This window comes from Primulina tabacum, chromosome 5, assembly GCF_025594145.1.
Source record: "Primulina tabacum isolate GXHZ01 chromosome 5, ASM2559414v2, whole genome shotgun sequence".
Taxonomy (NCBI): domain Eukaryota; kingdom Viridiplantae; phylum Streptophyta; class Magnoliopsida; order Lamiales; family Gesneriaceae; genus Primulina; species Primulina tabacum.
This window is the reverse complement of record NC_134554.1, coordinates 34,272,515-34,290,673: the sequence shown is the minus strand read 5'-3', so window position 1 is coordinate 34,290,673 and position 18,159 is coordinate 34,272,515. Positions and strand designations below refer to the sequence as shown.

At 35.6% G+C, this 18,159-nt stretch overlaps 2 protein-coding genes across 2 annotated transcripts; both read right to left on the bottom strand.

Annotated features, from left to right (window-relative positions):
* Positions 1-11,500: 11,500 nt before the first annotated feature.
* Positions 11,501-12,010, bottom strand: LOC142544351 (putative invertase inhibitor). The gene has a single exon (XM_075651408.1). It carries the CDS (start codon positions 12,008-12,010, stop codon positions 11,501-11,503), a length of 510 nt encoding a protein of 169 aa, XP_075507523.1.
* A 1,569-nt stretch (positions 12,011-13,579) lies between these two features.
* Positions 13,580-14,077, bottom strand: LOC142544350 (pectinesterase inhibitor-like). The gene has a single exon (XM_075651407.1). It carries the CDS (start codon positions 14,075-14,077, stop codon positions 13,580-13,582), a length of 498 nt encoding a protein of 165 aa, XP_075507522.1.
* Between the last annotated feature and the right edge of the window lie 4,082 nt (positions 14,078-18,159).

Below are 18,159 nucleotides of genomic sequence, written 5' to 3'. Positions count from 1 at the left end.
GTATATCAGGTAATCATGAAGGTGATAGTAGTAAAATATTTAAAACATTCAAAGCTTACAGACTTCAGGTTTGAAGACTGAGCTGCAGAAGCTGGAGGTGGCACAACGCTAAACAGGACCCTTGCTCTGATACCAATTATAACGCCTCAGATTCGACGACTGTCCTCACTGTACCAAGACGATTCTTTCCAGCGTGCTTATGTCCTCACTCACACGCACCCTAGAAAATTCCCAGGGGGTCACCCATCCCAGGATTGCCCCAAGTCAAGCACGCTTAATTTTGGAGTTCTTATTTGATGAGCTACCGAAAATAAAATGCACATTTTTTATATGTGTAGTACATATCAAATCTTTTAAGCCCTCCTCAACTGCACAGTCCCATACCTGAACAGTTTCGGAATCTTTCTCCTTCCGGTGTAAGATCGGTTCATTCATGTTTCCTCCGCCTAGAAGCCTGCCAGAAACCGCTTATTGTCCGTGCAATCTCATGGCATCGGCAATCACCCCTGTCATCTTCGGCCCCGGGCCTCACATGTCCACCAGCTTCTACTTGGTTCGTCCCCGAACAACACCGTACTAGGAGATGTCGGCTCTGATATCAACTGTGACGTTTACTAATTTAAAATGTTGCTAACTTTTTTAAAATAAACATTTAATTATTTGCATGCATGCAATCCTACTGAAAATATGTCATTTAAAAATAATCGTAAATTTTTTTGACATATATGGCACAATTTTCAAAGTTTTAATTTGTTTTTGTGATAATGTTTAGATATGTTTTTCTTTTTATTTTTTGTACTTTTTTTTCGAATTTAGCATGATGTTCAAGATCATCACTTGTTTGTGTTGTGATCCGAAAGGTCTTATCCTTGTATTATGATATTTACAAATGTAAATTATTATATTTTGTCAGAATATTTTTAAAATAACAAGCGAGAAAATTGTGAGTTTGATGTGTTTCAAGGTATTTATTTGGCACGAAATGCTTAATATGTGAAATTGTGTTTATATTCATAGATTTTAAATATTTATTAATTATATTCATCCATTGTGTTGATAATATGATTAAATTTGATGATTTGAGACTCTTCTTTTAAATTTAATATATTCACACTTTTTTTAGTTATATGATATTAGTTCTTACATTTTTATTGACGATAAAACTTGTAACCACTATCTTTATGTACATATTAGATAAACACTCGGGCTATCACAATAACCAAAAAATCATACTAGTCAAATAAATCGTAGTGATTTTTCTGTATAAAAGGTGTCATGCCCCTGAATTGACTGAGGCGTAGTGTAACATCGGCATTTTCTCAAACAATACATACGAAAACAACAAGTTTCAGAAGTACATCTTTTATAAACCAGTATATTCATTCATATTACAAAATTACATTGTCTTGTACAACTTCAAATATTCTTTTACAGTGACGACATCAAAATTAACGAAATACTTATCAAATGCAGCAGATAAACAGAATAAAATTTAAACAACATAAGTAATATAATATTTTTCACCAAACCGAGAACTGGATTTGTTCATCTTCCTCGATCTCTGCTTCATTCTTATCTGAGAGACGTGAGTTGGTGAGAGATATGGCCGCCACTTAGTAAATGAGAAAATCATGTCAGCATTTAAAACTTATTTTTAAACATAAGCTCGTATACATATATTCAGAACGGAACAACATATATCAATTGGAATAACATGTATCATTTTATTCACTAAACATATTATGAATTTCATATCAAATAATATCAGTAATCTATATTTTAATCCTATAAGGGGCGAGGTAGGTATCAATAATAAAAAAATCAGTAATCAGTAATATTCAGAATATATATCCCTATCATTTGTTTATAAATTTCGGTGCTTCAAAATAATGCATATTTCATAAATAAACTTTAAACAAATAAAATGCATTTTGATGGTTTTAACTCGAATTACATACTTTAAAGCAAAAAGCCCATTATTGTTATAAAGTTAACAAGGTTTCGGTTGAAGTATGAAAAAGGTTTGTCCTCACTAATGAAATTCTTCTAAAAAATAAGGTTGCTTTTTGCTTTGAAATTTAGGTGATGTGTTGCAGATTTTGTGTAACACTAACTCATCTTGTGCTATCTATAAGGTAAAATATGACTCTTAGCCTCCCATTTAATGGCCAATATCCACCATGATTTCGAGTTAATGCATCAGCTAAAAGTTTGAAACATCAGCTGACTATTGGGATGATCTGCTACAATGGTCTGTTGAAACTTTGTGGTACTGAATTTCCTCGGCTGCTGACTTTTGCCATGCTGAAATCGTCTGCTGAATTCATCAGCTATGCTAAAATTGCTAGGTTTGGTGCTGAAATTCTGGTTCTCACATCCTGCCATCATGATGGGAAGTTTCATCCTCGAAACTTGATTCTTGTTAATTCTCAAAAAGGTAAAGGTATCTTTTGCACATGTCTTCTTCTAGTTCCCATGTAGCTTCACGCTCTGTATAGTTTGACTCACAATAGTCGATCCACAATCTCATATTTTCATCCTTATTTTTGACAAATAAGACAGGTGCTCCCCAAGGTGATGCATTGGCCGTATTTGTTTCTTAGCTAAAACTCTTGGAATTGTTCTTTGAGTTCCTTGAGTTCTACAAGTGTCATCGGGTATGGTTCTTTTGAAATAGGTGTTGCCCCAAGTGCTAAGTTAAAATCGAATTCAATTTCTTGGTTCAGGTTGCGCCGGGCAGGTCTTCGACAAAAACATCTGCAAATTTTTGAACCACCGAAATGTCTTATAGTATGAATTCGGCTACTTTCTTAACCTCACTTATCATTGCAAGGGAAAAATCTTCATGTCCTTTCATGGATTTCTACATTTGAGAGGCAGAAACAAGAGTATTTCTCTCTTTGTTCTTGCCATGGAACATAAGTATCTCTTGGCTTGGAGCTTTGAGGGTCACCATCTTTCTACAACAATCCACAAGATGATGATTCTTTGCTAACCAATCCATGCACATAATAACATCAAATTCTACCATGTATATCTGGGTTAGTTCTGCCTTGAAATCTTGATTTTCTATACCAATGTTGATATCCCGATATGGAGCACGAGATTCTAAAATTTGTTTGGCAGAAGTCACTGCTCCATATGATTTATCTAAGTTATTAATTTTGGCTTCGAACTTCTATGCAAATCTCTAAGCTATAAATGAATGTGTCGCACCACAGACAAATAGTTCATAAGAAGTCATCTTATTGACTAAAATTGTACATACCACAACATCATTTGAATTTTCATCCTCCTCTTGATTCGAAGCAAAGACTCTAGCATTTGGATTGTTCTCATTTGGTTTTTTTGGAGTTGTGCTTCTTGCTGGACCATTCTTCGGATCTGGGAAAGAGAATTGGGGAATGCGATGCTCTATATTTCCACAATGGAAACAAGCACCAATGTTCTAACTACATTTACCGTTGTGAGCAAACACACAATTTTAACACTTGGCTCCCTATTTAATTGATGGCAAGGAAGTTGGTCCTTTGTTTTGGCTATTGGCGGGCGGATTGCCTAAAAACCTAGGTTTCTTGGACTGTTGACCCAATTGTTGGTACTATCTTGAATGAGGACATTTGAGCTTGTTTTCTTCGTCATGACTCTCGATGTCAATTTCGGCCTTGATTCCAGCTCCCATCGACTCATCAAAGTTGTTAGGCTTGATAAAAGCGAGGGAAAACTGAATTCAGCTGTTAAATCCATTTTTGAAGCGATGTATCTTCAAGACTTCGATTGTCATGATAGCTGGGGAGTAAATTCCCAATGGGTAGAACTTAGATGAATGCTTCACTTCAGACATCTCTAGTGATTTGGTCAAGATTTCAAACTTTGACAGTTTTTTAACTCGGACTATTGTAGGGAAACACTCATTTAGGAATGCGTCACAGAACCTCTACCATGTGATAGGTCCCACTCGTAACATAGATGGTGAAACTCTTTCCCACCATTTTTCAGCTTTTTCACTAGGAAATGAGCAAAAATGTCTACTCTGATGTCTTGTGGCACTGCGAGCAGTCGAAGGTGGTCTTCTATTTCCTTCAGTTAGTTATGTCCGACTTCAAGATCAAGGTTCCCATTAAATTTTGGGACTCTTGCATGTCAGAATGACTCATATTGGTGATTGGTCCCATTTTGAGTTGGAGATGACATTGGTGGCTGATTAGCATTAGGATTGATGAACCCTTGCAACATTGTTTCCACTACGGTGGCGAAGGACATCAAGTCTACTTGACTAAGTCCAAACCTTGGTGGTGGTGGTGGTGGTGGTGGTGGTGGTGGTGCATCCTCATCGTTGTTGTTGCAATTATGTATCGCAGATTGCGGTTGTTTGGTACAGGTCTTCCACCATTTTCTTCAATATAAAATTTTCCAAGGTGTTTGAAAAATAGGTAGAGACATATGAAAATATAGTAACTTATAAATGAAATCAATCAATTAAACAATAGTTCAAATAAAAATTTATTGATTTCAAACATAAGATACACAATCAATGTTGAAATAATGCTAAAAACAATGAGTTAAATATATTTATTATAGTCGACTACTAATGACATAATCTATAACTTCTCCCAATTTTAACTCGATGGGATCCTCCTTAGGAGCTTCTTCATGGTCCTCCCCGGGATCTTCTTTGAGATCTTTTTCCTCGTTAATGGCAATCACTGTTTGAAGGTGCTCAATATGGTTATGCAAAATAAAATTTTGGTCACTGAGCACTTCAACAGTGTTCTGTAGCTCATGGATTTTCGCATCCGTCTGCTCACAATATTGAGTATGCTGGTGCATGAATTGATCTTTCTGATCTCGGAGTATTTGAATCTTCCTAGCTAAGTTGTCTCGGAGATCATTGAGTTTGGAGATAGATTCTTGAAAAGCTTCAAATTATTTGTGGGGACCCGGACGTTAATCATAATCTTAATCATCATTTGGGACAATTTAATCACTAATAATAAACAAGGTCTAAATTTATTTTTTTTTTAAATACAATATGAAATGCGAAACGTAATGGAATTCAATCTAATATACATATCAGTATAAAGGTACAAGTCTTGTACTACATACAATCATTCAACTAAGGTTTAACATCTAAATCTCAAGTGTCTAAACCCTATCTTTAATCAAGTTCGTAGTCTCCACTCTAATCACGATCTCCCTTCATCTCCTCGACCTTGAACCTGTCCCACCTGTTGACATGCACACATACAAACACGACAACAGCCGGATAACTCCGGTGAGATAAATATCCCAGTATAAACAATGTAAACATGCAGTCATATAAAAGCATATATAAAAGCATGAAACACATATCAATAACATGTATCAAATCTAAACAACATGTATCAATACAAACTCTGAATCACACTCTGTCACTCCTAGACTCTGACTCGACTCATCCTAATCTAGGGATCCCAATCTGAATAAGAACGCAACGTTCTCCCATCTACTTTACCCCAGCTGGATGGTGGTACGTTCTTAGTCCCAGACTTTGGCTGTCTATATCGAAGATCTGCAATAGGAGTCGGTCTTCTCCTCAGTCTATCGATATATATCCAAAAGTCCAGTGACTTGGCGGTTCTGCCATGGCGGTTCTACCAAAGACTAGGCGGGTCTGCCCAACTCTGACTCATGCTTTGCTATAATCAATAGAATAAGCATATCAATATCAAGCATTGCAAATATCAAATGCAATAATCATTCAGTATGTGATTTTGGGAAACTCAAGTTAAAGCTAACTCGAGTTGTGCAATCCCGAATCAACATTTATTTATACCTTTCTTTCTTTCTATCTTACTCTGTCGAAGTCTCGGATTCACAGCCAGTCAATATCAATGTCCAGTGGTAACCTGCGTCGATAGGAACACAGTACTGAAGTCAGATTCAAAATCGGACGGACGGATCGAAATATAAAGGTGTAAGGATTTTCAACAATTTTTCTGAAGCTTTCTCGATTCTTGCTTACTAATTCTCACGAAATGAGCCAATTTGCATATTTTATATGCATGCCAAGGATAGATGGCGCATCCTACAATCTACACGTCTCGCGCATATGCGCGACATCAACCGGCGCATATGCGCGAGACCCTAAGTCTCGGCGCGTGTCTTCACAAGTGTTGGCGCATATATCCGCGACACATCTCAGCGCATATGCGCCCAACTCTCTGGACTCGGCTTCTTGGACAACACCTGCTCGTGCATATGCGCGAGGTGTTCTGTCCTCGCGAATGGTCTTTCGAGCATATGCGCGCCTTTCTCCGCGCATGTGCGTGATGCCTACTGGTTTTCAACCTTTGTTCATATTATCCCACGTGCTCTTCAATATCATGTCATCCTCAATTCATACTTCAATTTCCTTTTCGGATATCCCGGTCTGATCTCTTTCGTCTATGATTACCTTACAATTAATCAATGAATCATTTTAGATTACAACGCCTCAAATCTCGGGCATTACATTATTCTTTGGTGTTTTGATGTTGCCTTATGCCTCACGAAGGTAGTAAACACAGCATTCCACATCAGCTCTAAATCCAGCAACTCATCATTGTCGAACCTCGGCCATAGGTTATGTCCTCGAAGTTGTTCTATCTCCCTCTTTAGCAGTTTAATCTATTTATCTTGTTCAATTCAAATCATATACCCAAAACATGAGACGAAATGTACAAAACATGGTTCAACAAAATAAACGAGAGCGATCACATTAGTTATTATTTGGAGGAAAAATCACATTAGCTTGGAAAAATCTTCCAAAATTAAACTGTCTCAGAATTAGGTAAATTATTTTATAAAATTTATCTTAACCATGAACATGTAGTGTACAAAGTTTGGTACAAAAATATTGAGTTGATTGGAAATGAAAATTCCACAAAGTTTAGGTAAAACAAAAAATTCCATAAAATTCATGTTATCTCCATGAAAACGAAGGAATTTGGGGTTTGTAGGTGGTGTTAGTACAAATTACATCTTTCTAGGTTAGGTTAATCTCAAAAATAGTTTTTCGTCGGTAAATTAAAATAGTAAAAACTCCTTCTAGATAAAAAATTATGACCATTTGAAGTTTCTTGAAGAAACACCTCAATTCCTATGGTTCTGTAGCGGTTCCCACAGGCTATCCTACTCAAATGAATTCGATGTGTATGCTTCTACTAATTTCCAACTTTATTGAACTCCACGTGGCGACTTCGTTGATGTCCAGCTCTTCTGAATCAGGTTTGTTGAGTTCTGGTTTACTGAACTCAATCTACTGAATTTGAGTCTACTGATTTTGGTCTACTGAATTCAGTCTAGTGAAATTGGTCTACTGATTTCGGTAACTCAGTCTATTGAATTCATTGCTGCTGATTTCAGACAAACTCCTGAAATAAGCAAAGTTCTGCTGAATTCATATGTGTCCCCAAACTGATTTGCCCAACTATACACAATTGGTCTATTATTTCAGCAGTCTATCTATTATTTCAGTAGTCAATTTGAACCTTATAATCATATAGTAAGTTCGAAATTTTTCCTACCCAGATTATGAAATCTGGTATGCTCTGATATCACTTCAATGTCAAGCCCTCGAACCAACTAGGCGTTGTGTGACACCAGCATTATTCTCAAACAACACATTCGAAAACAATAAGACTCAGAAGTACATATTTCATAAACAAGTACATTCATATATAATATCAAAACACATTGCCTGGTATAACTTCAAATATTGTTTTACAATGACAAAAATGTAAATGAAAGAAGTACATTGGATTAAGAAAATACTTATCAAACGCAGAAGATAAACATAATAAAATTTAAACAACATAGATAATATAATATTATTCACCAGCCCCAGAACTGGATTTGTTCACCTTCTTCGATCTCTGCTTTGTTCTTATCTTAGAGGCGTGAGTGGTAAGAGATATGGTGTAATGCCCCAGATTCGACGACTATCCTCATTGTATCAAGACGTATCTTTCCAGCATGCTTATGTCCTCACTCACACACACCCTAGGAAACTTCCCAGAGATCACCCATCCCAAAATTGCCCCAAGTCAAGTACGCTTAACTTTGGAGTTCTTATGTGATGAGCTACCGAAATAAAGATGCACCTTCTTGATATGAGTAGTACATATCAAATCTTCTAAGTCCTCTTCAACTACAGAGTCTCATACCTGAACAGTTTTGAAATCCCTTTCCTTCCGGTGTAAGATCGGCTCATCCATGTTCCCTCCACCTAGAAGCATGCCAGGAGCCGCTCATTGTCCGTTCAACCTCATGGCACCATCGATCACCCCCTCGCCCTCTTTGGCCCCTGGCCTCGCATGCCCACCAGCTTCAGCTTGATTCGTCCCCGAACCACACCGTACTCGGAGAGGTCGGCTCTGATACCATTTGTAACGGCCCAGAGTCGACGATTATCCTCACTGTATCAAGACGGGTCTTTTCAGCGTGCTTATGTCCTCACTCACACACACCATGGAAATTTTCCAGGGGGTCACCCATCCCAAAATTGCCCCAGGTCAAGCACGCTTAACTTTGGAGTTTTTACGTGACGAGCTACAGAAAAGAAGATGCACCTTCTTGATATGAGTAGTACATATCAAATCTTTTAAGTCCTCTTCAACTACAGAGTCTCATACCTGAACGTTTTCGGAATCCCTTTCCTTTCGGTGTAAGATCAATTCATCCATGTTCTCCCCGCCTAGAAGCCTGTCAAGAGCTGCTCATTGTCCATGCAACCTCATGGCACCGGCGATCATCCCCCGCCCTCTTCGGCCCCGGGCCTCACATATGGTCTCCAGTTAGTAAATGAGAGAATCCTCTCAGCCTTTAAAACTCATTTTTAAACAATCTCGTACACATATATTCATGACGGATAAAAATATATTCAGAATAACGGGTATCATTTTATACACTAAAGATATTACGAATTTCATGTCTAACGAATATCAGTCCTCTATATTTTAATCCTTTAAGTGGCAAGGCGGGAATCAGTAAACATTAGTGTTCAGAATATATATCTCTACCATTTATTCATAAATTCAATGCTTCAAAATCATGTGGATTTTATGAATAAACTTTGAACAAATAAAATGCATGCTGGTAATTTTAACTAGAACTAAATATTTTAAAATAGAAAGCTCACTTATAGTAAGAAGTTTAAAAAGAGTATTTTGTTGAAGTCTGAAAAGGTTTTGTCCTCGCTGCTGAAATGATTTTAAAAAATATGGCTGCTCTGTGCTTCGAAATTTAGGTGATGTGTTGCAGATTTTGTCCAACACTAAATCTGAAATTCTTGTGTTATTTATAGAGTAAAATCTGATTGTTAGCCTCTCATTTAATGACCATTAACTGTCATGATTTCGAGTTAATGTATCAGTTACAAGTTTGAAACAAAATTTAACTATTGGGATGGTCTGCTGAAATGTCCGCTGAAACTTCAGTGGTACTGAATTCCCTCGACTGTTGAATCTTGGCTGCTGACTTTAGTCATGCTGAAATCGTCAGCTAAATTTAGTAGCTTTGCTGAAATTGCTATGTTTGATTCTGAAATTTGGTTTCTCACATTAGGTGTTGATTGTTACTAGCCACCAACACATACGCATTGTGTAAACATAATATTTGTATATATAAATAATATTTGTTTTACATAGAACTAATTTAATTTGACGGAGAAAACATAAATTGTGGCACTCTTACCTAGCACATATACTTTAAACTATTCAAGCATGCAATAATTAACTTAATTAAACATAATCAAAACCTTATACAATGAAAAAGATAACATTATCTGACATAACCATAATATCACATGTATGCCAATGGTAAACTTGAATATCAGTATAATACAACCAAATCGTTGTCTAAAACAAAACCCATAAAACAATAGATAAACCTCTTATGAGACGCTGATCTCCACTCCAAGCTAGTTGCTGCCCTGTTCATTTGAGTCGTCCTGCCCAAGAACTGCTCGTTGAATAGGGTGTCCAAAATGAAAGCAAGAACATGAGCGGCAAATCAATCAGTACGTACAGTGTGAGTACACAAATCTATATGTACAAACATGAACCATAAACTAGGTATCAATGATCAATCTGGAAACTTTTGCTCAATCTAAGACGTTAATTTCTGTAGCATGCTAGTAAGTCAAGATAGTTGGTGGCTCGGACACTCTAACTGGACGTGGATCTGCAATTTTCTGGATAACTGTAGCACGTTGGTCCGTCGAAACAGTGGGGGCTCATGGTACCCAATGTCTGAGAAACAGGGCTGAGCTACCCCACTAGATCAAGGCTAAATCAATGGATACAAACTCGACATGATATGTAAATGCCACATAAAATATCATGACAGATAAAACATGCATCATAATCATATGACAAATATAAGTATGCATGCTCAGCTGGATATTTTTAGTTAGTACTAACGTACCTCTAAATTATCCTAAAATACTTGATGTCTAGTCATTGTCCTGGACATTGTGACGAACATTGGTATTACTTTCTCTACTTTCTTATAACTTCCTTACTATCCCTCACGTATAGCTAAGGTCTTGGATCATACCTTCGTCTGTAGTAAGCCCTTTGGAGACGATAGACTCGTAGCTCAAATCTCGAGTTGCCGCCTACTCCGTGAGCTTTGCGCAACCCTTTTGGACTTCATGATCAGATGGAAAAAGCCTAGCATATATTGGAAATCTAGAGGAATACTTATACTTGGTGTGAAAATTTTGATTTCCAGATGCAATATTTATAGACCGAGTTCGGAAGCTCCGAACTCCAATTTGGATGTTCCAAACTCTACGTTTTATCTCCGGCTTGACACCTGGATGTTCGAAAGCTTCGAACTCCTACGTGTTGATGTATTTTTGACACGATACTTCATAAGGTCCCGATCACCGATTCGGAAGCTCCATTTGGATTCGGACGTTCCGAACTCTCTTCGGAAGTTCTGATCTGGTTCGGTGGGTCTGTTTTTCATGCTACGTTTGGATTGAAAGATTTAGTTTATAAAGCATTCGAGGAGATGATTTGAGATGACTCCATATTTGTATAGATTTGAAATCTACCACACTGACTCAAAAACTATCATTTTGGATTTGAAATCCATTTTTAAATGAATTTGTCTAAACAAACCAATAAATTTGTTATGAATTTAAAATCCCTAACTTCAAATTTATCGATCCAAATAGAATCTTGGTTGTGTGAAAATTTGAATTTGACGAGTATATTTAGGAAATTTTTGAAATGACTTCATATCACGATGAATTTAAATCTACTACGATGATAAATAATAATAATACTAACTAGGTGAGGATTTCAAATCTATTTTTCAATTAATTTAATTATACAAATAAAACAATTGATATTATCATTTTGAAATCCTTAACTTCAATTACTTTCAATCTAAATGGGACCTTATTTTGCAAGGGAAATCATCATTAATCAAACCGAAAATCCCCCATATATTTGATCTTGTCCCTTTCTTACAAATAAGATGCAATAACAACAAGGACCTCGATCAGATCTTTTGCAATGCCGGTAGCACGTTTAATCTCCGCCGGCTCCTTCGGCCCATAATCATCATTGCAGGTCTCAAGATCCGCCATTGCAGCGGATGCTTTAACTCCAAGAGTTGAAATGTTAAATCTGTCACGAGATTTTATCAAACTCTTGCACTCTATCAAGGCATCACCCGAATCTCCGGCAAGTTCGATGCACTCATCGGCTCTACTAACATCAATAGCGCTGCCTTTCCTATACTTTTTTGAGACGTTTTTAACTGCTACTGTGGCAGGTATCGACTTATCGATGATGATTTCCCCTAAAACCCAAAGATCTGCTCCGCGAGAACGAGGGTCAGATGTCAATGTTCGTTTGCATAGAGATAGATTACTGACTTGAGAACAGATTTTTCCAGATAAATCGGCTTTGCAAATGCATAAAAAAGTTAATGCCAGTGAAAGGGTTGCCAAATAAACGAGGGAAAGAGCCATTGCTGTATCTTATAATTTGTTTTGTTGTATTGTAAATGTGCTCGATTATGCAACATATAGACGTAAAAATTGTGCGGAATTAAACACATAATAAAAAATGGAAGATTACAATGAATTTTTTAGAAGTTGAATTAAACACATAATAAAAAATGGAAGATTACAATGAATTTTTTAGAAGTTATGGATTTTGCCGATCATGATAATATTTTCTAATTATAGACCTTTTATAATTGTAATTAAATTAAGTAATTTTTCGACATGCAATCCAATTTTGAAGTTTGAGATTTTACCAATCTTGATAATCATGTTTCTAATTATTGATCTGATGCAATTTTCTTTGCATAATTTTTTCAATCACGTTATATAATTTTGATGTGAAATGCAACTTCTCGTTGGTTATATTGATCATGTATATTTATCTATTTGCAATTTTGATTTTCCACCGGGATAAATTTCAGTCTTAGTCATTTATTTTTCAAATTTTAACGAGTTTATTTTTTTTCTCCACATGAGTGCAAATGTGGCGCTCACATGTCGACTTCATATCAACGTCACTTGAAAAAAAGACTAAAACGGTAGAAAAAACAAAAATAACAAATTAAAACTAAAATTTTATAATTTAGAGGCCAAAATCCACAATATATATATATATATATATATATATATATATATATATATAAAGACCAAAATTGCAGTTTTACAGTTGCTAAAATATTTAGTTATGAAAAAAATTCATAAGATACTAGAGGGACACAAATTTGGTTAGGTCTCTTGTGCAATAGTATCACGGATCTGTAGACGTAGACTTAGTCCATACTTACCGTGAAAAGTATTACTGTGACACAAAAAAAAAAAGTTAACCCAAATCATCATATATCACATTATATACTATTGACATTACAAAAATATTTTTAAATCAAATCAGTATATTACAAAATATTGCTTCATAACATAACTAACAGAAAATGATATTTTTACATCAAAAAATAATATTTACATTAAAATTAATATTTTTTATGGATCGGATTGGATCAAATCGTGATCCCTCTAACGAGTTTTGTGCACAAAATTTTATGAATCTTGACAATATTTTCTAACTTTTGACCCAGTATAATTTTATTTGCATAACTTTTCATCAATTGTCCATAATTTTATATCTTAAGAATTATGAGTTACCATAAATTAGAAGGTCAAAATTATATAAATCTTGATAATATTTTCAGATTCTCTTACCTAGTGTAATTTTATTTCTTTAACTTTTTCATCAACTATGTATCCATATTTTGAAATCTTTTTCCACTTTTATATTTAATTGGTGATAATGAGTTGCGAAAAAATCAAAAGTTTGCGTAAAAAAATTCATGAATATTGATAATACTTTCGAATTCTCTTCAACTAGTGTAATTATATTTATAAAAATGATAACTTATATTAATTATTTTAATGATTGTAAATAACAAATCGACATAAATAGAATGAACATTATTTTATCAAATATCATATTGAGCCAAACTCATAACCCTAACATTTCACACACATGATATACCAATGTTGTCTTTTCTCTATCTTTTACAAAAGATTTGCTATCACTAGAAAGATGTCCATCAAGTCTTGTGTGGTACGACTGGCGTTCCTAAGCTTCTTAGGTTCTTCCGGCCCGAATTCGTCGTCGCACGTGCTAATATCAGTCAATGCAGCCGATCCTTTAGTTTTCACATCATCAATAGTCCTTCCACTTCTATCTCTCAACAAAGCCGAGCAATCGTTTAATAGCTCGATGGCGTCGGTACAGTATTCGACGCACGCATCGGCTCTGGCTTTGGTGCCGCCTGTGCTTAATGATATAGCGACTCTTTGAGTGACTTGGGAGGCGGCTCGTGCTTTGTTGATTGTGATATGTCCTAAACCCCGTAGATCGGCGCTGCGAGAACGTGGGTCGGATCTCAATGACTTGGTGCATAAACTGGGATTGGTTGATTTAGAGCAGATTTGTTGGATCAAGTTGGCATTAATACAGTAGCATAATGATGCTATTGAAAGAATGGCCAATAGAACAGATTTCGCCATGGTTCTTGAGTGTGATGAGGATGATGCCTGGTTGTGCTTTCGAATTGAAAAAAGATACGTGTATATATAGGAAATAAATCTTCACTTTTTGGTAACTACCCAAAAAAATTTACAACATATAATGATCATATTGATGAGATAAAGTTAAATGTTACAGAGAAAGTTAAATGTTATAGTAGGTACATAGCGAGTCAACTCGTTATTTGACTTTTATTGATTTTTGTGTAAAAAAAAAAAAAAAAAATCTGTATTTTAAATAATATTTTTGGGTTCATCAAATTATGACACTTAATTTATATGTATACACAAGCAAAATGCATAGATAAAATGTCATGTTTCATTGGAATAAGCATGAAAATGTCCAATCATACATGTGAGTGAATATATGATGATTGCACTGAGAAACCAACCCTCGTACTTCTCAAGTGGTTATCACTTATCGAGTAGATTATGTAACGACCCAAGGCTATCCCGAGCTCAATTGGTACCAGGATTGTGCTAAGTACCTATATATCCATGTGGTCTTAGGTTCGATCCTGGGGAGGTACAAACTCCAGTGCATGGATTGGAGTAGCTTATGAGTAATGATGCCTATGGAAAGCCCGTGAGGGAAGAGTCTAGAGTTCCAGAGAGAGCCCATAGTCAGAGCCCAAGATCGGGATAGTCTTGGGTCGTTACAGATTAGATTCGCGGTTATGGTCGTACATCATTTGTCTTTGACCCAAGACAAAATAGTGGCTCTACGTATTAGTGTTGCACTTAACTCGTTTATCTATTCTGTGAGGGTCATCAGGTGGCGAGATTAGGTGTAGTTTTGACATACATAGGAGACAATATTAATACATTGTATTCGAAGATTTACCGCTCATCTATAAATGTAGATATCCATGATATATGATATAATGAGTTAGTACAAAGAATCTCTGACCAAAGTATAAATTGTGCTTTATGAAAAGTGTATTGCACACATGATATCACTATAATTTCTCAAATATACATCATATCATTATTGAATTCATATACAACTCACAATATATCATTGGTTGCAGATTCGATCGGGATAATATAAGTTGAAGGGACCGTACCATACACTAACAATAACATATTGGTTCTTGCATACACTATCAATGATACATAGAGGATCATGAGGCGATGCTACTAGACGCTCTTAGCATGATCCGATGGATTCAAACATATTTGAGTTATGATGTTTTTGTCATCAAAGGGTTGATGGAAAGAATGAGCCTTACAAGGGTAAGCCCGTATAAAAAAACAAATTTTGTCTCAAATCACATTAGTTGTGAACCCACGACTAGCTCAATTCATAAATTATTGAGGGTCACATAATTATTGATTTATGTGTACTCGTTGACATAGTCAAATTCAAGGAGTTGAATCTAGTGATTTAGTTTGATGGAGATCAAACACATGACTTATAAAGCTGTTTATAAGTGGATTCTATATTTCGAAGCTGTTAAGGTTAGTTAGAATGCTAACTAAGTAAGGAGGGTGCAATTGCCCAATTTAGTGTTTGAGCTCCAAATAGACAGTTGCAAAAAATGAATTCGCGGAAAATTTTGAACTTATAACTTTTCACTTTGCATCATATAATGAGTTTTGTACCATCGTCATATCGGTGATGTATGATTGTCGATTGAGATTATGATGAAACCATAAGAGTGGATTATTTTATTAATAAGTTTCAGTAATCCTAATAAAACTTTAACTAGTAGGAGTCTTAGTTAGACAAAAATATTAGTAGATGTTTGACAAGATAAAAACTATTAGTGAAAGTTTTAACAAAGTAAAAACTATTATGAGATCTTTGACTAGGTAAAAACTCTCAAGTAAGGGTCCTAGTTTAATTATAAATTGATCTATGAAAACTATATATATGACAATACATGTCAATTTTACATTCTAAACATTTTCTATCTCTTTATACACAAAATCAGGCCACCTTGCTCTTGTTGAAGCCCACGGTCGTGACCATCACTTCCACCATCGTACGCCGCAGTTGCCCTAATTTGACGCTGCCGCGCCGTTGTCAGAATCTTGCCTTCTTCTAGCCATTAGTCTCAACGTGTAAATTTTTCTAGTTTTTAAGTGTAAATTAGAAGAGGATCACAAACAATCTAGAGTGGACTTGATTCGGAGAATGAAGAAAGACGTTTGATACAATAGATCATTTGTAGATATTTACAAGAACATTTATTATTTATTAAAATTCGGAATAGTTGGAGCCGAGCGTAAATGTAGAACCCGGTAAATCAGACTACGTATAAGCCATGCATAATTACTACTATTTAAAAAAATGATTTCTTTTATATTTATGAAGTGTTTAGTTCATTTTTAAATTTGTTAATTCATGATCATTTATTTTAAATCGTAGAAGTTTAGTGTTATCTTTTCGGTTAAATACGCGAGGTCGGACTGAAGTTGGAGTATTGAGATAAAATTTAATAATAAGAAAATATTCCTAAATTTAATTTAAGCCAAAAATAATTTATTTTAATGTAAAAGAATGTTTATGGATTTATTTAATTAATTGGAGTTAAGTAGTAAATAAGTTCTTTTATGTCTAATAATTAATTAAAAGTTTAAATTAAAATGTGTAACCAATTGGGATAAATTAATTTAGGCCTATTTTATTTAAGAAATTTTAACTTAACATGTTAGTAATTTATTTTAAGACTTAGCCAAGCATGCAAGAAAATTACTATCCTAACTTAATTTATTAATTTACTAAAATACATAATAAGTGTTTAAAACTTTAAAGAGTTAAAATTCATGAATTAAGCAATATTTTACCCCATTTTTGATAGCAAATTTTGGCCACTCCCTTAAGCAATTTAATTATGTTTGGTAACTCTTCATTTTTGCCACCTTTCCTTATCCTTTCTTGGTATGATAATCCCTTCAATTTTAATCACCAATAATTAATGATTTAAGCAATATTCTTGCCTTGTTTTTGATGAAGAATCTCGGCCATCACTCCCCCTAAATCACCCCTCAATCCCATGATATCACACCTCATTCTATATCTCACTAGTAACTAGGATAGAATGATTTAATTTGTCATTCTACCTCCTCATTTAATTAGTAACCTTCCCCCTTCATTCCTTAACACTCTCCTCCACCCTACCTTCGAATTTCAGAGCAAAACCAGCAGCCAAAAATCGTGAACCATCAACAATAAAACAAGAGAGAAAAGAAAAGAAAACTCCGTCTCCGTCGCGCCGTGTTCGTCGTAGTGTTTGTTTTCTTCTTAAACGAATTTCAGGCATGTTTATATTATTCATTTCTCTTCAATCAAGTCCTATAAATATTTTAAAACACTATATGTTCATGATTCATGAGGAAAAACCGAAATTGGACAGAAACTTTTCAAAAAAAAAAAAATCTGTGCAGTATTTTCGGCTCTCCCTTGTTGCTTCAGGGGTTGGCTTGTTTTGTGATTTCAGGGATTGGCTCGGTTCCAGGTGCTCAAGGCTGCATCTAGGAATGTACTAGGGTGTGTTGGAGTCATGATGGTCCATTGGTTCAAGGCCATGCACTCAGGAATCAAGACTTGACAGCAACTTTCCCATAGTTGCAAGTTGAGGCTCGATTTTTGGTGTTTTAGTTGTCTAAGGTGTGTGTTCGAACCATGGCTGTCCTAGGGACTGTAGCCATGGTTAGAACTCTTCCTTATCATGTCTATGACGTGACCAAGATGGCCTTTCAAGGCTTGGTTCATGGTCCCATCGAAATTTTAAACAAACAACACAAGTGCCCCTTCGATTTCCATTTCTGATTTTGTGTGAGTGGTTTCGGCTATTGAGGTTTGGGTGGATATTTATTGGATTTTAGCCCTTAGCCATGATTCACACAATAACTCATGATGTCTAGATCATGCCATGGTCGATCATATGACCACTGGAATGAAAATGACAACAAAATAAAACAATACACCCCACGCGCGCAGCATGGTTCTCGGGTGGGAGTTCTGCATTGTCTTAGGTGTTTGCTTGGAATGTGGTTGGCCTAGGACCCTTAGCCATGGTTCACGCCACACCTTAGGATGTTGGGAAGAGGCTATG